The sequence below is a fragment of the Triplophysa rosa genome, linkage group LG5 (assembly GCF_024868665.1).
Source record: "Triplophysa rosa linkage group LG5, Trosa_1v2, whole genome shotgun sequence".
Taxonomy (NCBI): Eukaryota; Metazoa; Chordata; class Actinopteri; order Cypriniformes; family Nemacheilidae; genus Triplophysa; species Triplophysa rosa.
This window is the reverse complement of record NC_079894.1, coordinates 27249411-27274730: the sequence shown is the minus strand read 5'-3', so window position 1 is coordinate 27274730 and position 25320 is coordinate 27249411. Positions and strand designations below refer to the sequence as shown.

At 37.8% G+C, this 25320-nt stretch overlaps 3 protein-coding genes across 3 annotated transcripts; 2 read left to right on the top strand and 1 right to left on the bottom strand.

Moving 5' to 3' along the window:
• Positions 1 to 1398: 1398 nt before the first annotated feature.
• On the bottom strand, positions 1399 to 6150 carry ly97.3 (lymphocyte antigen 97, tandem duplicate 3). Its single transcript, XM_057334659.1, has 4 exons — positions 5897 to 6150; positions 2037 to 2089; positions 1670 to 1792; positions 1399 to 1508 (listed from the first exon to the last, which is right to left on the bottom strand). Exons 1-4 carry the CDS (start codon positions 6046 to 6048, stop codon positions 1399 to 1401), a joined length of 438 nt encoding a protein of 145 aa, XP_057190642.1. The 5' UTR covers positions 6049 to 6150.
• crygn1 (crystallin, gamma N1) lies at positions 6073 to 7248 on the top strand. Its single transcript, XM_057334692.1, has 3 exons — positions 6073 to 6156; positions 6335 to 6480; positions 7113 to 7248. Exons 1-3 carry the CDS (start codon positions 6073 to 6075, stop codon positions 7246 to 7248), a joined length of 366 nt encoding a protein of 121 aa, XP_057190675.1.
• A 1663-nt stretch (positions 7249 to 8911) lies between these two features.
• LOC130554792 (activin receptor type-2B) lies at positions 8912 to 23831 on the top strand. The gene is made up of 11 exons (XM_057334658.1): positions 8912 to 9356; positions 11825 to 12032; positions 16502 to 16611; positions 17926 to 18077; positions 18269 to 18412; positions 18502 to 18645; positions 19092 to 19237; positions 19342 to 19456; positions 19567 to 19705; positions 21180 to 21310; positions 21408 to 23831. The coding sequence occupies exons 1-11, from the start codon at positions 9314 to 9316 to the stop codon at positions 21609 to 21611; spliced, it is 1536 nt and encodes a 511-aa protein (XP_057190641.1). The 5' UTR covers positions 8912 to 9313; the 3' UTR covers positions 21612 to 23831.
• The last annotated feature ends 1489 nt before the right edge of the window (positions 23832 to 25320 follow it).

Sequence of the window (25320 nt, the reverse complement as noted above, 5' to 3'; positions counted from 1 at the left end):
TATTTATTAATCCCTGTTAATGTTACAAAACGGATAAAGTAGGCTACTCTCAGAAAATTACCATTACATTTTCCTTTATTTTACGGACATTTCCGTTAATGCTAAAATGCAATTAAATGCAGTGCAAAATGTAAAATACAGGTAAAACAACTGTAAAAACGAATACATATTAATACAGTATATTGTGCTCTATTTTTACGGATTTTTTAGAGTGTAATGTCAACAGACACAACGTTCAATTTAAATATTGTATTAGTAAATGCTGAAATGAACATGAACTAACATTAATAAATGCTGTATTAGTATTGTTCATTGTTAGTTCATTTTAGCTAATGCGTTAACTAATTGTTAACAAATAGCACCTTATTGTAAAGCCTTACCAAAGTTTTTTATATTTGTATAAAAAATGTATGTACGTTTATAACACTATACTTTGTATTATATTACCTTTGCATCAAATTACAAAAAATAGTTAACGCTAATGCGAGGGTTTTTCTTATACAGCGTCTATGGAAGTCACGGTAAATTTGACATCATTCTCTCTTTTGACTGCAGTTATCAGACTGTTTTTTTTTTTTTCATTTTGTTGAAAGTAGTGAAAACACTATCGTTTAGTTTTTCTGTTGCTATTTGAGCAAATGAGAATGCGAAAAATATATTTGTGGTCTCCCATTCAGAGCTATAGAAGTTTACCCGCTGCTGAGAAACCCGGAAATGTGAAAAAGGTTCATTAGACGATACACAAAAATAATATTTAGCTACTGTGTCATTTTTTAGTGCAGTCAAAATCTCGATGCAGTATGCAAATGCTATGCAGATTTTATTGTACAGTAAGCAGTGCCAATGACCATCATCAGGCAGGCTGCAATCTTGCTTTTTACATTAAAGTCCCCGTGAACCAGAAGTTGCGATCATTTTTACTTCCGTATTCTGACACATTTCCGAGTGAAAGGAATTTCAAATGAGAAAATTATTGGGCGTGGCTTGCGTTTTTCACTGCGAATTGATTGGATGTTTAAAAACAGCTGTTGCATTCCTTTTGAAATGAAGCTGGCAGCAGACTGACAGTTGAAGGGGAGGAGCTAACGGATGCTCCGGCCAAGCCGTCTAGTTGACGTCATTTGACGTCATTAGTCATTTCAGGGCGGAAGTGCATTTTCAGATTTTAACTGAAGATTATGATGGTACATGAATTTTAAAAAGAAAATGCCCCACATTGATAAGCTATTTACTATAAACGCTGCCATATTTCATGAAAAAATAAGAATTGTCATTTTTAATTTCACTGGGACTTTAAGCTTGAAAACAGATGCCCAACGAAGATCCACAAACCTGTATAATTTATGTCATTAATAAGACATTTTATATCATTTATGAATCTGCCTGATCAATTGCATTTTAGTCAAATATGTTGCAGAAGTCTTTCTGGCAGCACTTAATGTTGATGTAGGCATTCAGCTTCACCATCTCACAGTCTGCAATGGGCATGCACTTCTGGAAATGTCCATCTGTTTCAAACAGAATAACAGACTTTCTATTAATGGGATCAAAAAGATGTATATACTGTGTGTGATCTCGTGTAAAACAAGAGACTTTGTGGACAATACTAAATTAAATCAAGGCAAGACATAACATAACATACATCTTTTTTTGTTCGAAAAGCACTCACATGGTTTTCTGAGGAACTTGGCAGCTGAACATGCGTCTTTCCCCGGTGGGCAGGTGACCTGGGTGACTTCACAGGCTCCGCCTGCTTTAGCCGGGACACAATGATAGCAGTCCAGGGCGCTGTCTTAAAACACACAGGGGCCAATTTATGAGCATTTATGTTGACTTTATGCTTAAATAAACATCTCTCCAATGCCTGATGGCACACGCACCGTGTCTTTGCTCACTGCATTACACCTATATTTTATTACCCAGTAAGTAATCTTGTTTAAATTTCCTTTGATTTCGTTCACATGCATGTGCTGTATATTTGCCAGAGTTGCGTCATGGCGTCTGTTTTATGATAGGAAATCAATAAGCAAACTTACTGCCTGACACAAGCACCCCGAGAACAACAGCAAACACAAGGACCTTCATCTTTCTGTGAAACAAACCAGAGAGATTTAACACGACAAACATTTCACTTTTAATGAAAGTATTCAAAAAGCCTTTTTCATTCTCTGATATACGGCGAAAACAACAGATAAAAGAACTTAAACGCTTCATGTAAATGTGCCCAATGTTGATTTGTTTTTTCATTTTATAGTAATAAGTCCCTGAGTATAGTCGTCTAATATTTAAAGAAGTCATTTGTTTTCTTGTATGAAAACAAGAACATTTTGTGGAACATTTTTTACTGGAAAACATGACCAAACAAAATGCAGAAATGCATCACAAACCAAATCCAGAAACAAATCCTTTTCAAATCCTTTTCATGTCTACTGTGAAGCGCTTTGAGAAAGCAACTTTTAATTGCGCTATACAAAATAAATGTATTATTATTATTATTATTATAAATATATCCAAAGCAGCTCAACGATCCAAAAGTCAAGATTTCAACCAGTCTATCTTGTCACTATCAATATTGAGATATGTATATCTGTGTAGTAGTAACAGATTAATGCATAAACATTTTACAGAATAAATGTTAAGTCTTGTAAATGAAATAATAAATTCATAAGTGTATCTTACCACTTTACTGCTGTGCTGTGATGAGACTGAGTGAATATGAGTGTACCTTTATGTATATAAAACCATGTATATAAAACCCCACCTTTACCCCACAAGCTCTCTCTCTCTCTCTCTCTCTCTCTCTCTCTCTCTCTCTCTCTCTCTCTCTCTCTCTTTGCGAACAGACCAAGCCTGGTCATACATGCATCACAACGGAGCCAATAGTCATAGCACAAGAACATTGCACAGTATTTCCCAACTTTCCATGTGTAACTTTGTGTGCATGTGTGGGTTGGCAAGACTTCTGTTTGCAGTCTTTTGTAAAGTTGTCCGCATTGGTTTTGTTGTTCTCTCTCTGTCAACAGCTAAGGTTTAAAAAATGTGAATGGTCTACATGGAGTACTTTGTACAACAGCACAACTCACCAAAATGTTACAAATGTAAAAGTCAGACAGACAGGGAGGCAGGACAGGATGCACGTGCAGACAGACAGGATGTATAGATACACCGATGGCGGATTTGATGTATTTAGACAGGCTGACAGACAGAAAGGTGGCATAGATAGACAGACAGATCTACAGTATCTATCAATTCAATTCAGTTCAGTTCAGTTTTATTTATAGCGCTTTTCACAATGTGGATTGTTCCAAAGCAGCTTTACAGGAGAAAAATAGAAAAACACAGAAAATGTAAAACACAGCACAGTGCATGGTGTTTATTGAACAAGCAAGATCATTCTAGTAAATAATATCTAATAATATCTAACAAATGTAGGGCTGCCAGTGAGCAAGCCAGCCAACAATGCCCTGTGGCGAGGAACCCAAACTCCAATGATAAATGAATGGAGAAAAAAAAACCTGTCTCAGGTTCAGAGAAACCAGTCTCAGCCGGGAGGGCCAGATCTCCTCTGATGTGTCACAGCTGCACTCAGTGACATTGATTAAAAGTTACTGAGTAAATGTTTATGAATAATAGGGAGAGTTTATTAGTTGTGATTTAGGAAGTTTCATTTGGTGTTTTTTTTATCGATATCAGACAACAGAGGAATGTTATAAGCATGGAAAATAATAATGGCATAATGTAACTGAGAGCAGCTATAACTTCAAACTGCTGTCATGTGATGTAAGTTTAGCAATTAATACTAATCATTGTAAATTTAACATTAATGTGACAAGTAGTCTGTCTTTGCTCTTGGTTGGGGATGGAATTGTCTGAGCTGGAGCTGGGATGGTCAGTCAGTCTGCAGGCTCTTGCAGGAGGATGGCACGGGATGTTCAGCTAGAGCTGGCGTAATCTAGGGATGGACATAAAACGTTAATCTATCTATCTATCTATCTATCTATCTATCTATCTATCTATCTATCTATCTATCTATCTATCTATCTATCTATCTATCTATCTATCTGTCTGTCTGTCTGTCTGTCTGTCTGTCTGTCTGTCTGTCTGTCTGTCTGTCTGTCTGTCTGTCTGTCTGTCTATCTGTCTATCTATCTGTCTGTCTGTCTGTCTGTCTGTCTGTCTGTCTGTCTGTCTGTCTGTTATCTATCTGTCTGTCTGTCTGTCTGTCTGTCTGTCTATCTGTCTGTCTGTCTGTCTGTCTACCATCTGTCTATGTATCTATCTGTCTATCTATCTCTCTGTCTGTCTGTCTGTCTACCTACCATCTGTCTATCTATCGACGGACAGATAAATAGGTGGACAGACAGATATTGTTTATATTCTTGTTTATCTATCTGCCTGTCAGTCTTGTCTGTCCACCTATTCTGATGTGTCTGTTTTCTAATCTGTGTTGTTTTGACTGTCTTTTGACTGTCTGCCAGCAGCTGTGCTCACACCCAAACAGTGAGTTTGATTCTGGACTGTAAATCTAAGCTGGAACACAAAGAATTCTCACCCCCCTGAACTCCAATATCAGCAGAGCCACTGTATGAGAATGTGTCAATGATGCAAAAAGTCCTAAACTCTCCATTGTGAGTTTTTTGTGGGCAAAACCTCGCGATAACAACTTATAGCATATAGCGCATATATATCAGACGGTCCAGGTTTTTCTCTCGGGTTGCTGTCATTCTCATATCAGTGGATAGTATCTTTAGATCCAGACAGGGAGAAATGTCACAGTATTCAGGGAAGGTGAGTATTGTAAATGTGTAATTAAAACATTTTTGGGTGTATTTTCCTCACCCGTTAACCAACATGTTACAGTAATGTTTTATGTGATTGCACAGATATGGCTGGTTATTTATTTATTCTACATCTAAATATTCTATTTGAGAACAAAACGCCTGAAGAGTTGTAAATCAGAAAGATACATTGAATCAACATTAATGCAGTTTTCTTCTTGATCACTTATTTGCTTTTATGTTCATGCTTATGTAAACATTAAATAAACGTTTACTCTAAAATGGGATTTATAACTAAGTAAGTAATCTGTAAACCAGAATAAGATGTAGGAGCAGAGCTTGATTTGATTTATATGGAATTAATAAAAGTCCATTAACATAACATGCTACGATTAACTGTGCACAATGAAAATGTGTATTAATAAATAAGCAAATATGTTGAATTTGATTTTATGTTGACTTTAAATATCTTAACTCACATATTTCAGACTGTCTGTCATCTAAAATACTTAATTTTACAGAATTTTAGAGTTATTTTGTGCAGGTTTTCCATGTAAAATGTTTTATTTTATAAAATTTACTGTTTTTTTCACAGATTTTTAATGTATTTTTGAAACAGTCAAAAACCATAAAATTACAGAAAAATACAACAAATGTACAAAAAAAAACCTGGGAAAAACAATTTAATAGATATCCTTTTATCCTGTAATTTTACAGGAAAACTATATTTTACATTATATTTATTTTACGTTATATATTTCTTTTTATATTCGTTTTTTTTACATCTTTTTTTTACAGTAACCAAACAATGCGTGTATTTGTGCACTATTTGTTTAATGTTTTGGACCCAATGTCACCGAAATGTGATCAAATTTTGAGAACCTGGGTCTTCAAGTTTTTTTTCGAGAATTGTTGTTTTAGATATGATTTTATTTCATGAGAATGTATTAACATAGACCTATCACAAAAATGTAGACGGTGATTAATGCAATCTGTACTGAAGAAAAAAACAATTACTTTAATGCTCTTCTAATCTTTACTGATACCGATTCATGAATCTCTCACCGACCTCTTGACACGAAAGCTTCAGTCCATCACGAGCATAACCTGATTCTCACCCGTCTCTCAGATAGTCTTCTTCGAGGGCAAGTTTTTCATGGGCAGAAGGCTGGTGGTGTTTGGAGACTCTGAGAACTTCCAGGACCGTGGCTTTATGAACAGAGTGAACTCCATTCGTGTGGAGAGCGGGGCCTGGGTGTGTTTCGACCATCCAGATTTCAAGGGACAGCAGTACATGCTGGAGAAAGGAGAGTATCCCGACTTCCAACGCTGGAACGCCCACAATGATCACATGGGCTCCTGCAAGCCAATCAAAATGGTGAGGATGAAAAGTTGCATGCTTCATACTGCATAATATAGGGAGCTATTTATTACAAAAAAAGCAGTTGTTGTTTGCAATGTTACATATTTTCATGCATACTACAGGGAAAGTATTATGTATGTTTTATGTTATTCCATAGAAATGATTTTCTGCTCTGTCATTCTGTCTCTCTCAGCATGGGCAGCACTACAGGATGGAGCTCTTTGAAAGTCAAAACTTCACCGGTCAGTGTGTTGAACTGTGTGAAGACTGTCCTTTCCTCCAGAGCACTGGATTCAGCAAGAACAGCCTTAACGCCATTAAAGTCTATGGAGATGGAGCGTACGTTTTACACAGCCAAATATGACAACAAATATCAACAAGACTTTAGGGTGCTGTCATTCAAGCCCCTTTGGTGCACATCTGATGGGTTCATCTGACATCAGAGTAGATCACAGAAGTGAACTGATATTGTTGATGTATCGTGTGTGTGTGTCTACAGGTTTAGTTATATTTGTGACGGCCAAACATCATTAATGAAATATCTAAACAACCAATTTATGAGGACATTTTACTTTCAGCTAAAAACTTAAAATCGAATGATGTGCTTGCATGTTTCTCTGAAGGTTAGCGGATAGAAAATATAAAATCTATGGAAGTCTATGAAATGGGCTCACTAATATAGTAAAACAGACATTTGAGGAAGGAAGCTTGATGTGCTGCAATGGCATCGATCATCCTGCCTGTTTTGTTGAAGTACGTTTGTTTGTGGCAGACAAACGTTTGTTTGTTATGTGCTCATGTTTTTAAACCTTTCGTTTTTTTACAAATAAAACTTTAGGCAACCTGGCACCTTTTCCCTTGTGTTGCCTACAGTAGTTGCAGGCGTTTGGCATTCATGGTGGTATGCCTATGTTAGTATTTTAAAATGTGAATTCATTTTGGTGTTAATGAGCATCCCTTTCTCTGTTTAGATGGGTCATGTATGAGGAGCCAAACTACCGCGGACGCATGTACATTGTGGAGAGAGGAAACTACGGCTCTTTTATGGACTGGCAAGCTGAAAATCCCAACATTCAGTCTATTTGCCGTGTGATCAACTCTTCCTAAACGCCAAATACACGCACATGCAGAGGCTTTTAAAACAAACGAACACAATAGCTCTATACAACATAACGACTTTGTGTTAAACCAACTAATAAACTGTAATTTGTATAAATTGATCACATAATTGACTGATGTTTATTCCAGTGAAGATTTGTGGAATTTTAGTCATTCTTTTATTTTTAAAAGAAAATGCAGTTGGCTCAGTCTTGTCTGTATTGTTTTGTATTTGTTTTGGGAATATGGGCTGATATAAAGGTGAATTGTCGAAAAGTGTTGCGCTTGTAAATAATAACAGAGTTCTAACCATTCAGATACAAAATACAAAGAACTACAATACAAACCACCTAGAAAGTGCAGTTTACACTTTTTTTATTTAACACCCTATCTAAACACTCTAAAACTCATTTCTCATGCACTATAGGTGAAACGTTATGAAAAGTTATTTTACCTCTTGTTCACCAACTATGATTTTGGCACTTTTATGATTAATGAATTAGGACATTTCAAAGGTTTTTGAAACCTTTGATTCTTGTTTGGTTTCTTACAAGCCTAGTTAAATCTTAAGGTAACACGCACTCGATTGGCTCTCAGTTAGAAAACAGATTTAGTCTTTGTATTGGAAAGTGTGAGAGAGGGGAATATCCTGGGTTTGTTCGTGACAGCTGAATATCCGGCGGTCTGGGGGTGGGGGGAAGGAATGTGACCCTCTGAAGTTTTTGTTAGCAGGGTGGAACAGAATGGACAAAGCCGTGACCTCTGAGGTCAACCAGCACTGGGGGTTTCTCTCACTCTTTGTGCATTTAATGCAGTCCATTGGCTGTGTGGAAGAAAGCAAAGACACGACCAAGATTAGAAAGATTTCAAATATCCAAAACTACATTAAGGTCACGCAACAGTTTCAGTTTAATATCAGATGAATGTTTATATGAATTCTACCTCAGTAGAGCACTATAAAAATGCTATTGAACAATTATATACAGTGTGGTGTCCAGGTTTATGAGGTATTTTTTGTTATTTATTATTTTAATTAAGTTTCGGATTTATTGAATTCAAGTGATGAAGAGTGTGCTGGAATAATTCCATTCGAAGTCCAAAAAGTTTCATTTTCTTTTTCATATAGTTCTATATTTATAAGTGATGAAGATGCTTGCTGTTGTATTCAATGCCCAAATGTCTTATTGAGTTTTACAATAATAATGTAGAATTAAAATGATACAGAAAAGTGCTCATAATTGAATTCAAAGCCCAACATGTAACATTTGAATGTTTTATTAAGACTTATGCGTCTTCATTCAAGTTACAATTAATTGTACGCTTATAAGTGATGAAGAAAAGTGTTACCAATCCTATTCAAAGCCCATGTAACATTTTATTGGTTTTATTACGTCTGTAGATTTATGATATTGAAGTGATAAAGAAAAGTGTTATAGAAAGTCCAGAATGTTATACTTGGTTTCATTTTTAAATATTCCAACTGAACACAACAACTTTATATGACAACTATATTTGTTTTGTTTTGTTTTCACTTGTTTATTTAATACCCGTATAGTTTAAGACTTGTATAAATCTATCTAGTGGTCAAGTGTAGTAGATACATTATTAATTCAGACCACAGTGGCCTTAATGAACATCCGGGTCCCCCGCTGGCACGGCTGTTGTTCGGCTCTCAGGAGCCATTTTGGAAGCTGTTCAGCTTTTCTCATGTCAGTCCCTTTTACTGCCCCTCTCCAACTGCCCCAGTGACTCAAAGGGGGGAAATCACGGGAGAGCGTTTGTTTCTACTCCAGGCGTCCAAAGCTTGTACTCAGAGCTCCTCGATGCTGCCGGATCAGAATGCGATGTCGGATGTTTGTGGCATCGGGAACTTTAATTCAGAGGAAATCGCATTTGGAGCAGATATTGTGTTTTAAGTCTACGGGAAGGTTTTGTTATTGTAGCGGCGAGGGATTGCGCGCAGGCCCCGCGGCTCCTCCGCGTTCATGTGTTTGCGCGCACGTTTCATTTCACGTTTAAATGCTTTCTCAGCCTAAAAGACATTATTTATCGCCAGGATCCTTAAAAAAGGAACATGTTTGTTCCCTGGCTGACTTTTACACTCATCTGGTGTACAGGTAAGCGTAAATCGTGTTACTCTTGCTCTTTGTAACATTGTCTCCACTATCCGCACGCGCCGCGAGTGTTACAATGTTTCCGTGGCTGTGTTTCAAAATATAATTCGTAGTCAACCTTTTGTGCATCATAATACTGTGGTTTGAACTCGCATATGATCCCCACAATGCTTACTGTGTAGATAACAGCCAGTGTTACAAAACCATTCAGGTCGTTGTTTGGGTTCAGAGTTCATTTCAGATATTTCAGACGAATGTCTCCATCTGAGGTTGATTCGGTAGAAGGGTTTTAATGTGGATTGTGGGCTTGTTGTCGGCGTTTAAATGTGGCCACAGACAGCATGGACGCATTGAACAAAGTCAGGCAGCATCTAACACAGCAACTGTTACATTTCATGTTTTCATGCAACATTTGTTTCGCCAACTGGGGATGTTTTCTGTGTTGATCAAACAAATCTTTGATTGTCGTTTCTATAACCGTTATTTTGTATGAAAGACTTTGAAGTGCTGTTACGAGCTGCCATGACTGGTTGAATGTCTATTGTTCAAAATAGTGAAGAAGTTCACACATGAACAATAAACTTGCCAACATGAAAAAAAATGCTGTGTACTTTAGTATTTACTGTAGTAAATTGCTATATGGGCTACTGTAGCAATGATGTATTTTTTGTAGTAGGCTATTAACTAATATATTAAAAACTGTAGTAAAGACTATAGTAGGCCCATAGTTCAATTACAATTACCATAGTAAGGTTAAAAAACACTATTTTACTTCAATTTACTATAGTAAATATGTGCGTGGTTATTAAAGTAATGAAGCTATGAATTATTCAAGTTTGTGACAGCAGTCTTCACCAATTTTTTGAATTATTTGTCACCTCGGACTTGTCACGCATGTATACTTTTGTCACACAGTTTTAGATCTGCAAGTCATGTGCCACGTACATGTAGAATTGTTACATGATCCCATTGTCTTGCTAAATTCCCATGTAGTTTGACCGGCAGACAAAGCTTTCCACTTTGTTCAGTTATTGATGTGTGTCTTGTTGAGCAGTCAGGATCGTCTTCTCCTGAAAGCTCATTTCAAACCGAGAAACTCCCGGAAAACAAAAGAGGCTTTGATACACCCTCCACATCAAGAGCGAGCGTGCACGTGTGTGTGTGCGTGTGTGTGTGTGTGTGTGTCAGCTGCGGGGTGTTGACGGGTGAAGAAAGGTAAAATCTGGGGGCTTTGGTGCAAAAGTGCACCACATGGGTCCTTAAAAATACATGTCGGGCTCCGTCTCCTATTGCGTGTGCGTGAAGCCAGAGTGCCGTGGGTTTTAAGTGGGGGGGTTGCTGCTGATGTAATTCACTCTTATCATGTGACACCCAGTATCGGTGACTAGTAAAGAAGCCATAGATATGAAACGCGTGCTTGTTTGTTAATGAATCTTCAGTGTGGTTAAAGATTTCTCCATTGAACAGCGTGTTGGGTGCATAATCTTGACATTACCGAGGGCTTTTTAACCCTCTCACCGGTGTTTCTTGATCCTGGGGGTTGTGGTGTGTAGGTGCGGTAACATTTGTGGGAGGATGGGCTGCCAGCAGCTATACATGGAATTTAAAGGGACAGGCTTGTTTTTATTGACGTTACAAGTGTGACAATGAGCGAAAATGAAGGCGCCCGCCTGGCTTGTTGTTTCTGTTGTGTACTTGCTGTTATTATTGCCGTGTAAAATCTGAGCCGAAGCGACTTTGTGTGAATCGTACTTCATGACCCGATTCTCGGTGCTAATGTGCACGGTGACGGCGGGCATTATAGCGTTCGGTTACACTGAGACCTGCTTACTGACAGCTGATACAACATCTGGATTTGATTTAGTGGTTTCCCTAAAGACCATAGAAACTCAATTCACTGGTCTTAAATCACTGCGGCCCGTGAAACATGTGGTTTGTGAGGGATTGTTCAGCGGGTTTTTCTATTGAGCTTTGATGGCTTGTTAAACACACATTAGGGTTTTATGATGAGGGGATTTTAAGTGTTTAAAATCCCATTAGCTTTTGATTTACAAAAGACATTTTGTCTTTTTTTATGTTCCTAATTCTCTTATTTTCTGAAGTAAACACATGGGAACCACTATTAAAAGTGTAAGAAAAACATTTAACATGAAGACTGAGAGGAACTGACATCGCCCTCTAAAAATCATGTGATGGTTACGCAATTGCAAAAATGGCTCTGAAAAGTAAAATCGAACATATTTTTAATTTGGTATAAAATTTCTATTTTTTAAAAAAAGACGAGGTGTTCATATCTTTCTTAGGACCGCTGTAGATTGATTTCCACGTGTTGATTTTTGGCTCCTGCAATTTGTCAAGTTTCTGTAAAAGCCTGAAAGTGGTTGACATACTTATTTCTTTATATTGTTGTAAAACGTGACGCTATATAGGCTGGTATATAACATTACATTCCCATCTTTTTTCTCCGTTAGGGGCGAGTCAGGGGGAGGTGGCGACGAGAGAGTGTGTCTACTACAATGATAACTGGCGGACGGAGAAAACCAATCAGAGCGGTTTTGAGAGATGTGAGGGAGAGAAAGACAAGAGGCTTCACTGTTACGCCTCCTGGATTAACTCCACCGGAACCATCCGCCTGGTCAAAAAAGGCTGCTGGCTTGATGATTTCAACTGTTATGACAGGTAAACATACCGATCTAGTCATTAATCATCAATAACGTTTGATGCACATTTGAAATGAACAAACCATTCGAATTTAAAAGGATTTCAGTAGGGTGTCAGTAGCCAGGTTTCAACTCTTCAAACAGCGCAAATTGAAATAGCGCATTGAAAATACGGCCAATGGAAACAGGTCAATTTCGCAAAAACTCCCATGTATCGCAAAAAAGTTCTCACGCTCGTATGAGGTGTGTTTTTTCAGGCAATACGACAAAGGCATATTTCGCAAAACTGCAATGGAAACACTTTGTCGTATTTACAAGTCACGTGGCGTATAAAAAGTCACATGACCATTCGCGGTATGTTGGCAGAACATTTGGAAGGATAGAATGTAAGCAATCAGCAATCTTATGTGAGTAAAACATATTTGTAATATGCGTCACTATTGCTTTGTTACAGATCGCTTAATATGCCCTGATAGTATTACCTGGGGACTTCTAGTCATTTGTAATAATTGTAATCAGCATCATTTTTAAAGGTTTTATCCACCGTTTGCGAATAATGGAGGCTGTTTTGAAGTGTTTTGATATTATTTCTGGTGCTGGGTCATTTTGGCCAGGAGTCTACCGTTTGTTTATTTATCATGAAAACTATAAAATTTGAGACCCCCCGATCGGTTCGCGGGTCTTAAATGCTGACATGTGTGGTCATATATCACTAAACACCATACAACTATAGGCTATACAAACTATACGCAAAGCCTTGCCATCACATCCGGGAAATAAGTCCGTAAATTTGAGTAAAATCACGTTACGTAACGTTACGTGTCTAACCAAATTCACATAAGGCTCCAACTAAGTCAACTACGCAAGCTGCTATCCAATCATAGCAGTGGGCGTTTACTTCCAAATCTTCTATGCGGCCCGCCCTTAAAAACCGAGCGTTTCTCCAGCCGGCCTCAAAACCAGGGTACACTGAAAAAAATTTGGAGTGAAGTTTACTTGAAAAAAGCTAGGCAAGGTTTTCCACTCAGGAAATGTTAGTAAATTGATCAGAACTGTCCAAGTAAATGCTAAACCCATGTATAAGTAGTTTTTACTAGAAATTCCCAAGTACGGGGTCAAGTAAATTTTACTCATCCTTTGTTTGTAAATTTTATTTAAGTAATGCTTCTAAATATACGTAATATTTCTTAACAAGAGTCCTAGTTATCTTTTCCTCAGTAGTCTTTACTTGTTTGTTTTTTGTAAATATTACTTGAAATCATATGAGGTATTAATATGTGTTAAGTAACATGTATCTGAAGACCAAAAACGCTGACAGGTATTTCACAAAAATACTTTTATTCAGTGTTTGAATTCAAATATTTAACAGCTAAAAAACAGAGAAACAAATAAAAAAGGTAATCAAATAAATCAATTCAGATCCATTAAACCACCTTCACATTTCCTCTGGCATCAGTTAAAAATGTTTTATTGGTGAGAATGGTGAGTCCAATACCTGTGGAACAGATGAACATGGATGTTAATGCCACAATTAGATTATTTGTCATTAATAATTCAAATGAACTTATTGACCTTAATGCATTGAACATAGGCTAACGTTATACCAATTTTTAAACGTTAGAACAAATTAGTTCAAGATCCACCATTCTATCTGTAACAACAACGCCAGTTCAGAGCTAGCTAAGGCAGTTAGCTAAGGGTAAGTTAACACTCACATACAGCAGGCTACTGCAAGTTTATCAATATCATATTGGTTATATACGGAGCATAAACTTGATTTAACTTTATGAATATGCATTACATGGTTAAGTTATTTGTCTAAGTTACATAATGTTAGACATACGAGACTTGACACTACGTTTAGCAAACTGAACACTGTCAACATATTAATAGCTTAACTTAGCATCACGTTAATTCTATTATCCATGTGCATAATAAAAAACAACCACGTTTGCAAACGTTGTCCAGAAATGTTAGCAATACCGAGACTCAATAACAAGAACTCGAACTCAAACAAACCAGCGAAAATAAAGTTTATTAACGCTGCACTATGCTGCAAACGTTACTACATGAATTAAAAAGAAAACATTTAATGACTTACCATAGTTTAATCCCCTCAGGCACTGAAAAAAATGTTTCGATGCGCAAGCTTTCCTCAGGCTCTTCGCGCCAGTTGTAATGTCCGAAGTGCTCACGCGCAGCTATTATATGGCTGTGTGGAGTATAATTTACTTGCGTTCATCAGTTTTATACATCGCTTAATTTAATGACAAAACACCAAGTAAATATTACTTGGCATTTTCATTTAAATTTACTTATGTATTAGAGCACAAATAATTACAAAGGAACCTCAAGTAACACATTGAATTAAACGCAACATTTTAAAGTAGAAAGACAAAATACAACTTGCTTGTAAAACATACTCGAGTAATGCTAGCTTTATTTACAAACTCAAAAAATATTTTTTTACAGTGTAGAAAATAGCCTATTACTTATTGATTTTGATGTTTTCGAATGTAAAAACCACGCGAACGTCATAAGTAGACATCAGACAATAGTATAAAACGGCCAGTTCACTGCACCTTTAAACTTTATCTTTATTGTTGTCGTCCTTTGTGTGAACACGTCTTTAGTGTCACAAATTTGTCTTATTCCGGGACTTATTCCATGTACTTAGATTTTATTGGTTTAGCTCAATGATCAGGGCTGCGTTTCCCGATAACGTTGTCTCTTAGCGTGCTTCGAAGACTCTAAAGGTACACCTTAACTACAGGTATACCTCTTCCATGTGTGTTTCCAGAACTATACCATAGGAGGTTACTTTCCTACGTGCCACGTTAACAGGTGCTGTCCATGGCAGTGGTGCTGAATTAATGGATATCAATCGCTCGACAATCAATTATCCACCATGCAAGCACTGTTTCACTGCATTATGTAAGATAGCGGTGTTCTTTAATAAAAGACACACTTCAGAAATAGTTGAAATTGCATTAATTAGGACTGATAGAATCTCATAAAATAATCCAAATTGGAAACTAAATTCAACCCTGGATAGTTTTTTTTAATTTTGAAACGCTAACCCGCAACCCAAATGTAGCCTCAACCAGCTAACACTGGTCTTTGAAAGGAACATTTATATAAGGGGTTCCCAAACTCTGGGTCAGGAGGGCCACGCAAAGTCACTTGGCTGTTGCGGTGCACTTGCATTAAGATCAAATAAGGAAAAAGTTTATTCCAACGACCAACAATTACACTTGTTTCGCCTATAGTCCACGCATTTATTTTGCTGGACAAAGAATGCACAAGCGGCACGTTTACGGCACGGACAAAGCATGTTGTTTCATGCCCGCAGTATTGGAGTTGGACCTGTCTGTCTACTGCACATATAATATAGTTTTGATTATGGTAGGATTTTTTTGTTGTTTTGATGAATTTTAATGTGTAAATGTGTTGACCATGGAGACTATACAACAGCAATCAAGTATTTCAGGAGCAGATGGTTTTAAATGTTAATGAACGCCAGCAGCTGAATTTTAGGGCTGCTTTAACGAGTTTCTCGATAAAAATCGCAGCATATTGGTTGCCAGGTTTTCTCGGATAAAATGCACATGTGCTAAATTGCTCCGTCTTTGATTTAGCGCAAATATTCGCTGTATCACTGCAGTTTGACTTCCTACCACAAACTTTCTCTCTAAATACACTCCCTTGGTTTGCCAGCTGATGCACCTTTGGATAATGTAATTAAAAAGCTAGCAATCCTCAGTGTAATGTCAATTATTCTTTGCATAAAAACTTCGATGGGCTGTATGTTTTATCTTTAGAATTGTATTTGTATGGATTTCGATGTAAAGAAGCTTTTTTCACAGTGACCACCAGTGGATTGAACTGTCAACAGTGATAAGGTATAGCTAAATGAGCGCTCCAGACCAAACTTCCGAATGTATGACTTACTGAAGGTGTACTTAACTAAGAACGGTTCGTGAAATGCACAATAACAATTAGGTACAGCTTAAGGTATAACTTAAGAACAATGTAGCATTAAGAAGGCTCCGGGAAACGCAGCCCAGATTTTTTTCGTAATGACAGACCGACACGCAACACAATCTCGTTCAAACAACACTGTAGATCTGTAGATGTTTAAAGTGTTTCTCTGTTTTATTGAATTCATCACGATAACTATGAATATGGTCTACTTGAACTGTTGTGTTATTATTTTAAACCTAACAAATTTTAGATTCAGACAGACGCCCACAGAAGATCTTATACAGACATCTGGCAAAATCGTAAACATTGAATATAAAAAAAACTCGCAGTTTTATAAGTCCTATGTGAAATTAGTTTGAGCCCAAAAAATGTTTTTGAGAGAGAGTAGATATTTTTGAAAATTAGTTTCTATAATTTGATATTACAAAAATATTTTTATTAATCAAATATAATATGCAACATTCATTCAACCCACTGTTGTTGTGTTTTTGTGTGTGTGAGCAGACAGGAGTGTGTGGCCACCGAAGGGAATCCACAGGTCTTCTTCTGTTGCTGTGAAGGAAACTATTGCAATGAGAGATTCACACATCTTCCAGAAGCCATCAGCCCTGCAGGTAAAGCCACACCTGCCGTTTCAGATTTTACTTGATTTCAAAGTTTCTCTGGAAAACTAGTGTTAATCTAATAAACATAGGACAGTCGGCCACGTAAATCTTAATCCACCATTATTGTCAGTCTTTTCTCTGAAAAATTAAAGGCACAGTATGTAAGTTTTGTGTGCATTGAGTACACACGATGGGCCTCATTCATGAAACACGAGCGGAACGATTTTTTGTGTAAATCATTCGTAAAAGTCGTTTTGACTTTCGTATCTCGTTCGTATTTTCAAAATGTTAATTGGTAAGAAAGACATTTTCCCCTGCGTCCTATTACGTGTAAATGGTGCATAAAATATTCAAATGTTCTGTATTCTTTTAGACAAACTAATGCCACTGCATTTTGATGCACTATGTATCATAATGATATTTCACGAGTTCTTTTGTCCTGTCTTTTTCATTTTTTTACTCTTTAACTTTGGGGGAAAAAGCAGAGCTCGTCACTGTCCTTTTTTGCACAGCTGGAGAGGCGGGACAAACACTACATTGACCATCCATCAAACACAGCAATGGAGAAGTTAATGTTGCTGGTTACTGCAGTTTTATAACGTTCTATTCAGTAATATTCTTTAAAATAAGACTCTAGTAACATGTAACTGTCATGGATATTCCAAATCGCAGCAACCAACGCGCCTCCGGAAAACGCGCAGTGCTTTCAAAGCGCTCTCAAGCGCCACCAGCTGGTCATTTTCAGAAGAGCACCAGGTATTATTTCAGCTGGCTAAAAACGCTTTGGTGGACCCAGTTTAATTTATTAATTTATTGGTAAGCATATAGCCTATTATGCATTTATGCAATAATGTTGCCAAACCAGAGAATGAAGTCCAGAGGAGACCCGCATTCCTAGATACGTAATTTGCGTAGCTGTGCAGAGGCGGGGATTGTGCTAATTATGGATGTGCATGCATGCGGCATGCGCGCACTGTTTACGAGTGATTGGAATTCATTAACATACACACATTTCACCATCAAATCTGACGTTCACGAATTATTTGTGACTCCGGAGGAAAGTTTTCGGGAAGGTCTGTTTTACGCGCAAATTATTCGAAACTTACACATATATTTACGAATGTTTCATGAATGAGGCCCATTGTGAGTAAGTAATGCGAGTACACACAAACTATAACACACGTTTCCAACAATGTTTGAGTCTGCTGATTCTTCTAAGTGCATAAATATGTAAATTGTATAAATAAATTCTAAAAATGATATGTATTTTTTGACGATTTTAGTATCTGTTGTTAAGTTTGTTTTGTGTGTGTGTTCCTGTAGTGAAGATTCATCCTCCACAGCCTGGTCCTCATCTGCTGGCTGTACTGGTTTATTCTCTTCTTCCCCTGGCTATTCTCTCTTTGACCCTGCTGCTCGCCTGCTGGACGTACCACCAACGAAAAGCTCCGTATAGACACGTCGACATCAGCCAGGTTTGACATTCATCCACTTGTATCCTGAAACGAATTTACCCCCACAAAGTTTCAAGACTTGTAGCATCAAGAGTGTCAATACTTCATTTTAATACATTGTGTCATGCACAGATAATCAAACATTATATTTTACTTGTATATCTTTTTTTTGCTTGATATTAGTTTTGACAAATTCTGATTTTTGTTTTTAGGATGCTGGTCTTCCTCCTCCATCTCCTCTGGTTGGACTGAAACCTCTGCAGTTGCTGGAGCTGAAAGCCAGGGGGCGCTTCGGCTGCGTGTGGAAAGCCCAGTTACTCAGTGAATATGTGGCTGTGAAGATCTTTCCAATTCAGGTGTGTCCTTCACTCTTCACGCCAGGATTGTTGTCTGATGGCTTTTATCGGTAAAGTGCTGGTTTCTAAAGGGAATCGTGTGTTAACAGGACAAGCAGTCATGGCAGAATGAAAGAGACATTTACCTCACCGAGGGTTTTAAACATGAGAACATTCTGCATTACATCTCGGCCGAGAAACGCGGCACCAACCTGCAGATGGAGTTGTGGTTGGTCACAGAATTTCACGAAAGGGTCAGTTTTTTTATGAATATTGTGGACAATATTTTTTCAAATAGCAAAACTTGACAAGCTTATTCTGAGAGAAAAATTATAATATAATTATTATTGTATAAATTATTATAAGCATTTTTGACAATGTTTGAGTAGTTCATACAATTCTCAATATTGGGTTTATAATATGATTGCATCACATTATTTTGAACAACATGGGACAGTTTAAACAGATTTAATTCTTGAACATTAAAATTTTGAATATCATTTTTTGTTGTTGTACCTTAAACGTGTGATATAGGATTGATGACAATTAAGGTTAAATTGAACCTTGTGTATGTAAAATATTAAAAACTGAGTAGGCCTGTCACTATAAAAAGTTTTTACAAAGTTGTTTTAAATTATTTACACATTAATATGTAGACCTCAGTTATTTTATTTCAAATCCCACATTTTTTGCATTGCAGGGTTCACTTACCGATTATCTGAAGGGAAATCCGGTGAGCTGGTCTCAGTTGTGTCACATCTCAGCCAGTATGGCCCGTGGCCTGGCGTACCTTCACGAAGACCTTCCTTACAGAGCCGAGGGACCTAAACCCGCTGTAGCACACAGGTACGCAATGCTCTGAATAGTTTTATTACAAGGTCTGTAGATTGGAGAGCGATCCGATCTGTCTCTCTGTAGGATTTGAACGATTTGACATTTGTGCCTTGCAGGGATTTCAAGAGCAAGAACGTTCTTCTCAAGATGGATCTGTCAGCTGTGATTGCTGATTTCGGCTTGGCTGTTCGCTTTGAGCCTGGAAAACTGCTTGGAGATACACACGGCCAGGTAAGCGAACGGTTGCATTTGTGAAGAGACGAGCAGATGAAACTGAAACTTTTTATACTGAACTTTTCTATGCGAAATAGTGAGTGACTAACCCATGTATTGTGCCGCAGGTTGGAACGCGGCGTTACATGGCTCCAGAGGTGCTAGAAGGTGCTATAAACTTCCAGAGAGACGCTTTCCTGAGGATCGACATGTACGCTTTAGGACTGGTGATGTGGGAGCTGGTGTCTCGCTGCACGGCTGCCGATAGTGAGTCTATACGAACTCAGCCCACACAAACCTGAACCAAACACTGAACAAAGTTCAAAAAGAGTGAATCACCAGCTGAAGTCTGTCTACAATGCATACCAGTGCAGCGCCCGCATCCGTTTTTATAGTCTGACTTTATCTGTTCGCCCTAATGTCACCCTAATCCATATCAAACACTTGTTGTTTCTTTCACCTGAGTAGATACTGTATTGGATATTAAAAGTATATTGCTCCCTTAAAGCAGTGGTTCTCAAACTGGGGGCCCCAAGATGGATCCAGGGGGGCCACAGATTTTGTGGTATTTTATGAACTATAGAAATGTATCATACATTTGATCAAACATCCGAAAAATAAGCCCACCAACCAAAAGAATTGATGTTCTCAGCATTGTATAACTGAATATGTTTTTGGTTGAATTAAATTTCCAAGTTTAAGATTTTAAGTCTTTATTTGGGGGGGGGCCGCAGAGCGATGCACACTACACAAAGGGGCCTTACAACAAAAAAGTTTCAGAACCACTGCCTTAAAGGAATATTTCACCCAAATATGAAAATTCTCATGCCAATTGACCATATGCATGGAGTGTTCTTAAGACCTATTACAAAAATGTTACCCAACTGGAAAACTTCCGGTAAACTCATTGGTGTGGGGGTATCTTCAAATTTCTGAGGTAGCCTTAAAGGTCCAGTGTGTAATTTTGTGGAGGCTCTATTGACAGAAATGCAACATGCAATATACATAACGATGTCTTCGGAGGTGTATAAAGACCTGTTTTTATTACCTTTGAATGAGCTATTTCTCTCTCCATACCGCGGTGGGTCCCCTTGCAAATATGTTATCTCCTTCAGCAAAGAAGCGAAAACATGACGACATCTTAGTTTTGTGTCAGCCACCGTAGTGCTTCGAAAGAGAGGGGTGGAGTGAACCGTTTGTTGCAATTCACAACCTCACCGCTAGATGCCGCTAAATTTCATACACTGGACTTTTAAACTTCAATAGTGTAATACTTTGTTTTTAATCAAAATCTAGCCAGATTAATAGTCATGCCATAACATTGATTTAATTGTTCAATTTAAATTTAACCATCACTTTTCACACTTTTTGAAGACAGCTAGCTGTAAATTCACCATGCCGGCGCTGGCTTATTGAAAACCTGGTAGCAATCATACATAGACAGTATTTAATAAAAAATGTTGCATTGAAATGATGTTTCCGAACCTATTCTATTTTTAGCTTATTTTTTGATGAATAACAAAAACTATGCATACTTTTAGGGCAATTGTGAAATTTAATGTGGCGTCTAGTTTGCAATTCTACAAGGTGTTGATAAAAAAAGAAAAATATCTTTACAGTATAGGTTATGTAATGTTTTTGGTGCCGCACTGCTTTAGGCAAAAATGAAGTTTATACAGTTTAGTTGCCTGCAGTTTTGTTTAATACACCGACTTAAATCCTAATGTGGTGTCTCACTCAGGTCCTGTCTGCGAATACCAGCTTCCGTTTGAGGAAGAAGTGGGCCAGCACCCATCACTGGAGGACCTTCAAGATGTGGTGGTGCATAAGAAGATGCGGCCTGTCTTTAAAGACTGTTGGATCAAGCATCCGGTAGGACGATTTGTTAAGTTATGGTGCTCATCAGTAAAGGCGAAGTTCGAATTAGCTTTTATGTTCTACTTATGTTATTTCTCTCCGTTGCCGTCAGGGTTTTGGCCAGTTATGCGAGACCATTGAAGAGTGTTGGGACCACGACGCAGAGGCTCGTCTGTCGGCGGGTTGCGTGGAGGAACGCATCTCGACCATCACCAAGGCAACCAACACCATCAACACTTCTACCTCAGAGTGCCTGGTCTCCATGATTGCATCTGACAGCGATACGGACCTACCGCCCAAAGAATCCAGTACGTGAACACCGACCTCTGAGCCGAGAGCAAACATCAGGGACGGGCGAAAGGACGGACGTATTCCAAAACCTCTCCAGTAATGTGAACTTTGCTGCTAATTTGATCTCGTGATTTTCACGCATTTCATTTTGTTCTCGCATCGTTGGATCGGCCTCACCAGCGCGTTCATCTACTGTATTCTTCCGAGAGGAAGGCACGAAGAAACCTCAAACGTGAGAAGACTGTCTTTTCAGAGGGCATTCAGGGGATTGTTTCAGCACGTTACCTCACAGATTTTAATGCCATTGTGTCGCTGTTTTTTTGCCTGCACTCCATGAATACCTCCATCCAAAAACTTCGCTTGGCTCTACCATCGCGACCTACCCAACCCTGTTCCCACGAAGTCTGATGACTGTTACATAAAAGCAACCTTCCAAGAGCACACAAGGTCCCTTTTTACTCAGTGAATTTTTAAGCATAGTTTTATGGCTGTCAAACAGATATTTTCTTCCACAAAATGTCAGACGTGTTTCTCTTTGTGACGGCAGTCATCTGGGACACTGGAAGCTGAGCTGTTGGACTGTTTTCAAGAGTTATCGTAGTGTTGTCTTTCGCGGTTGTCTGCGTTGATTTTAGCGTAGCATTCGCCTGTCGTTGACAATTGTTGTCGCAGAAATGCCACTTTGAAGCTTTTTGTCGGTCAGCCATCGAGTTGGAAATCATTTCACATGGAGCGCCTGCAGGTTTTATAGTGTGTTGTTGACAAGAGCCGCAGCAGACGTGAATTATCGTCCTGCAGCGCATCAAGCACGTCAGCGCCTCGACTTTTATTTTAATCACGACAAACTCAATTGTGTATCCGGAAAGTGTTTTCGTTCGTCCAGTACACTGCTCAGGTAAACTCAGTTTGTTTGTGGTCTCGACCTCTCGCTCTTTACAGCAATAGTTCTCAGCAGTAGGGAAAACCTCGTGTAATGTTATATTTCGCCCTTACATCAAAAGAAACGCATGAATTTGGTTTGTGTAAGAGATTTTAGGATGGTTTTATTTGCATTGTGACGAAATCTTTGTTGCTGTAATGGGAACGGACAAAATAGCTTCAATTTCTTTTTAAACGTCACAATGCAAATAAAGAATGTTACGTTCCGGAAAGGGTCTTCGTTTTCTTTGTGTTCTAAACTGTATTTTTTCTTTTGAAGCAAGTTGGTGAAATAAGTTCATTGCCAGTTTTCATGAGATTCACCCCCGAGCATCTAAACAGTGAAGAAAATCCTCAGATCTTGCAATAATGTCCGTAGCGCAGCGGTCTGTGAAACTGTCGCGTCGTCTCAGTATTGTGAACTTTGCATCGTTTAGAAACAGGCAGCTGTTATCGATCAGTCTCATCGATTTAATGTCATCATAAATACTAAGAAAATCACTGAATCGACTCTCACGCTCAGTGGTTAGATATACCTCAGATATTGTGACCTTTTATTTTTTACTAAAGTATTTTATTCGGTTTTGTGGTAGCAATATAATTTAATATAAGCTGCTTTTTTGTGATTTAAAGAGATTTTTCTTGTCTTTTTTAAAAGGTTTATTTTTAACAGAAGGTGCTCTACGTGTGATTTCCAGGTGCTCAGTGCATTTCGTGAAGTCTTTGCTCTGAATCCCACGTTTGTTGTTGAAATGACTTCAGAGTAACTCTTCTCCCCAAGTAAAGCGGAGGAGATCGATTTCGGTTCTCTACAGACATGCAAATGTGTTTTTATTTGTTGTTTGTTTGTGTGGTACATGTTTCACTTACCTCCATCTTAGCAAATGTATTAAGTTGGATTGCTCTATTATCAAATCAGGGATTTGAAATATTATTAAAAGTATTGCAGTGCAAGTTGTGCGAATTTAGTTTAAGCCAAACTCTGTATTTTATCAGGTGTGGATGAGTGTCTCATCTTTTAATGTATATAAGTTCATAAAATCAGTTAGCCGATGTAGTTGAAAGCATCTTTTACCCTGACGCTTGTTAAATTTCTGTTTGTTTTGCATAAACCCTGACGAAGTGGTGATATGTTGGACTACCTGAGTAGATTTCCCGTGACCCGTCTTGATCCGGACGTGGGCTGGATCCGAGGAAATGGAGATGTGTTGTATTTAGATTTTTACTGCTGCTAATGTGGTAAATTATATTGTGTTGCCCCTGTATGGGTTATTTCCGATTCTGCTGCCATGTTCAGTATTTTGTTGAATTAAACATTACCCATGTTTATCACGACTTTGTGTTTCTCTTTTACTCTAGAAATGTATTCTCTTTTACTCTAGAAATGTATCCTCTTAATCTTGTATAGATTTCTCTTTTTAGTATATAAAATGTATAATTGAGCAATAGAAAGTGTAGGCTTGCTGAATAACATAAAAATGTATCACTTATGTTAGATTATATAACTCTGTCTATTAGCAATGCCACTGTAAATCATTTTAAATGTGTGTATTTTCGACAGAACTATTCCTTTAATGTTTACCTAATTTCACTTTGACCTCATATGTGTAATATTTTGTTGTTAAACAGTGAAAAATCGATGTTTAGCACTTGCTGAGACTCTTATAACCACCAGGGGGCAGCACACGTCAGACGATCTCTGAACATGTGACTCGATGACCAGAAGTAACAGATGTTGACTACAAGGTTAGCAGACAGAGGCCAAATATTTAATATTCACTGATCTCTCAGCAGTCTGCACTGCAAGGATGTCCTCGAACACTTGTCTTTACACGTGACAAAAATCTGTGCGAGTCACGCGACGAGCTGCAACAAAACCGACATCAATTAACGTTTGTGTGAACAAAAAAGTTTTGCGCCATAAGTGTCTGTAAGAGATATTCTAGTCTAGTGCACTGCTACACGTCGACAAACTTTAATCAGATAAATGAATGTTCCTTTTTACACACAAACACAGTATGCAAGTGCAGTGAATTGAGATAAAAAAAAATCACGTCTGTTTCAGGGAAATTCTGGATTTCAGTTTAGTGCAGATAAGCTGGACTCTTGTCCAGGGTCAGGAGATGTCAAAACCTCGAAGCCAGCACTGCTCCAACAGACGGAGAATTCCTTGCATTTTTCACTGTTTTTTTCTTATTTAAATATAAAGTACGTTTTTTATTATCACATTATGGGTGCTAATCAGTACCTGTACTTTTGTATTTCAATTTATACTAGTGTGCAGTTATTAAAACACTGAAATACTGCAGTGTTGAAATAACATTTATTCATCGATCGTTAAAATATACATATGAATATTTTTCAATTAAAGAAATTCTATAACAGCAGTACATCATCGAGTGTTGCGTGGACAATGCAATGGTTTGTTTGTTGGCTAAACAGTGTCTCTGCTTTAGACACCCACAGTGAGCTGTATGATGTTTTTTCTGTGGATTTGTTGTTTGGAGGTTATAGGGTGGTTTCCCAGACAGGGTTTACTACTAGTCCCAGACTAACTTAAATGTTAGAGGTGTCTTGATCGAAAACAACTTACACTGACATATCTTTAAAAAGATAATTGTCATTGTTTTGTCTTGATGCACACAAGTAATGTTTTTTTTGTAAGGTATGTTTTTTAAAACAATTTAAATATCCCAATTTAACTAAGGCTTAGTCCTGGTTTAAAATAATCTCTGTCCTATGTAATACATGTGCATTAGTTTTAATACATTTGAGAGCTTTTTGGAGTTGTTTTGCGCTAATGTTAGCCCACGGCA

Bases quoted from the DNA above. Each gene is read 5' to 3' on its own strand.
- LOC130554792 (XM_057334658.1), top strand. From the start codon at position 9,314: ATGTTTGTTCCCTGGCTGACTTTTACACTCATCTGGTGTACAG. The intron at 18,646-19,091 runs GTCAGTTTTTTT...TTTGCATTGCAG, and splicing joins TCACAGAATTTCACGAAAGG to GGTTCACTTACCGATTATCT. The intron at 21,311-21,407 runs GTAGGACGATTT...CGTTGCCGTCAG, and splicing joins ACTGTTGGATCAAGCATCCG to GGTTTTGGCCAGTTATGCGA.
- crygn1 (XM_057334692.1), top strand. From the start codon at position 6,073: ATGCTGGAGAAAGGAGAGTATCCCGACTTCCAACGCTGGAACGCCCAC. The intron at 6,157-6,334 runs GTGAGGATGAAA...TGTCTCTCTCAG, and splicing joins CCTGCAAGCCAATCAAAATG to CATGGGCAGCACTACAGGAT. The intron at 6,481-7,112 runs GTACGTTTTACA...TTCTCTGTTTAG, and splicing joins AAAGTCTATGGAGATGGAGC to ATGGGTCATGTATGAGGAGC.
- ly97.3 (XM_057334659.1), bottom strand. From the start codon at position 6,048: ATGGTCGAAACACACCCAGGCCCCGCTCTCCACACGAATGGAGTTCAC. The intron at 1,793-2,036 runs GTAAGTTTGCTT...GTGTGTTTTAAG, and splicing joins CGGGGTGCTTGTGTCAGGCA to ACAGCGCCCTGGACTGCTAT. The intron at 1,509-1,669 runs GTGAGTGCTTTT...TGTTTGAAACAG, and splicing joins CAAGTTCCTCAGAAAACCAT to ATGGACATTTCCAGAAGTGC.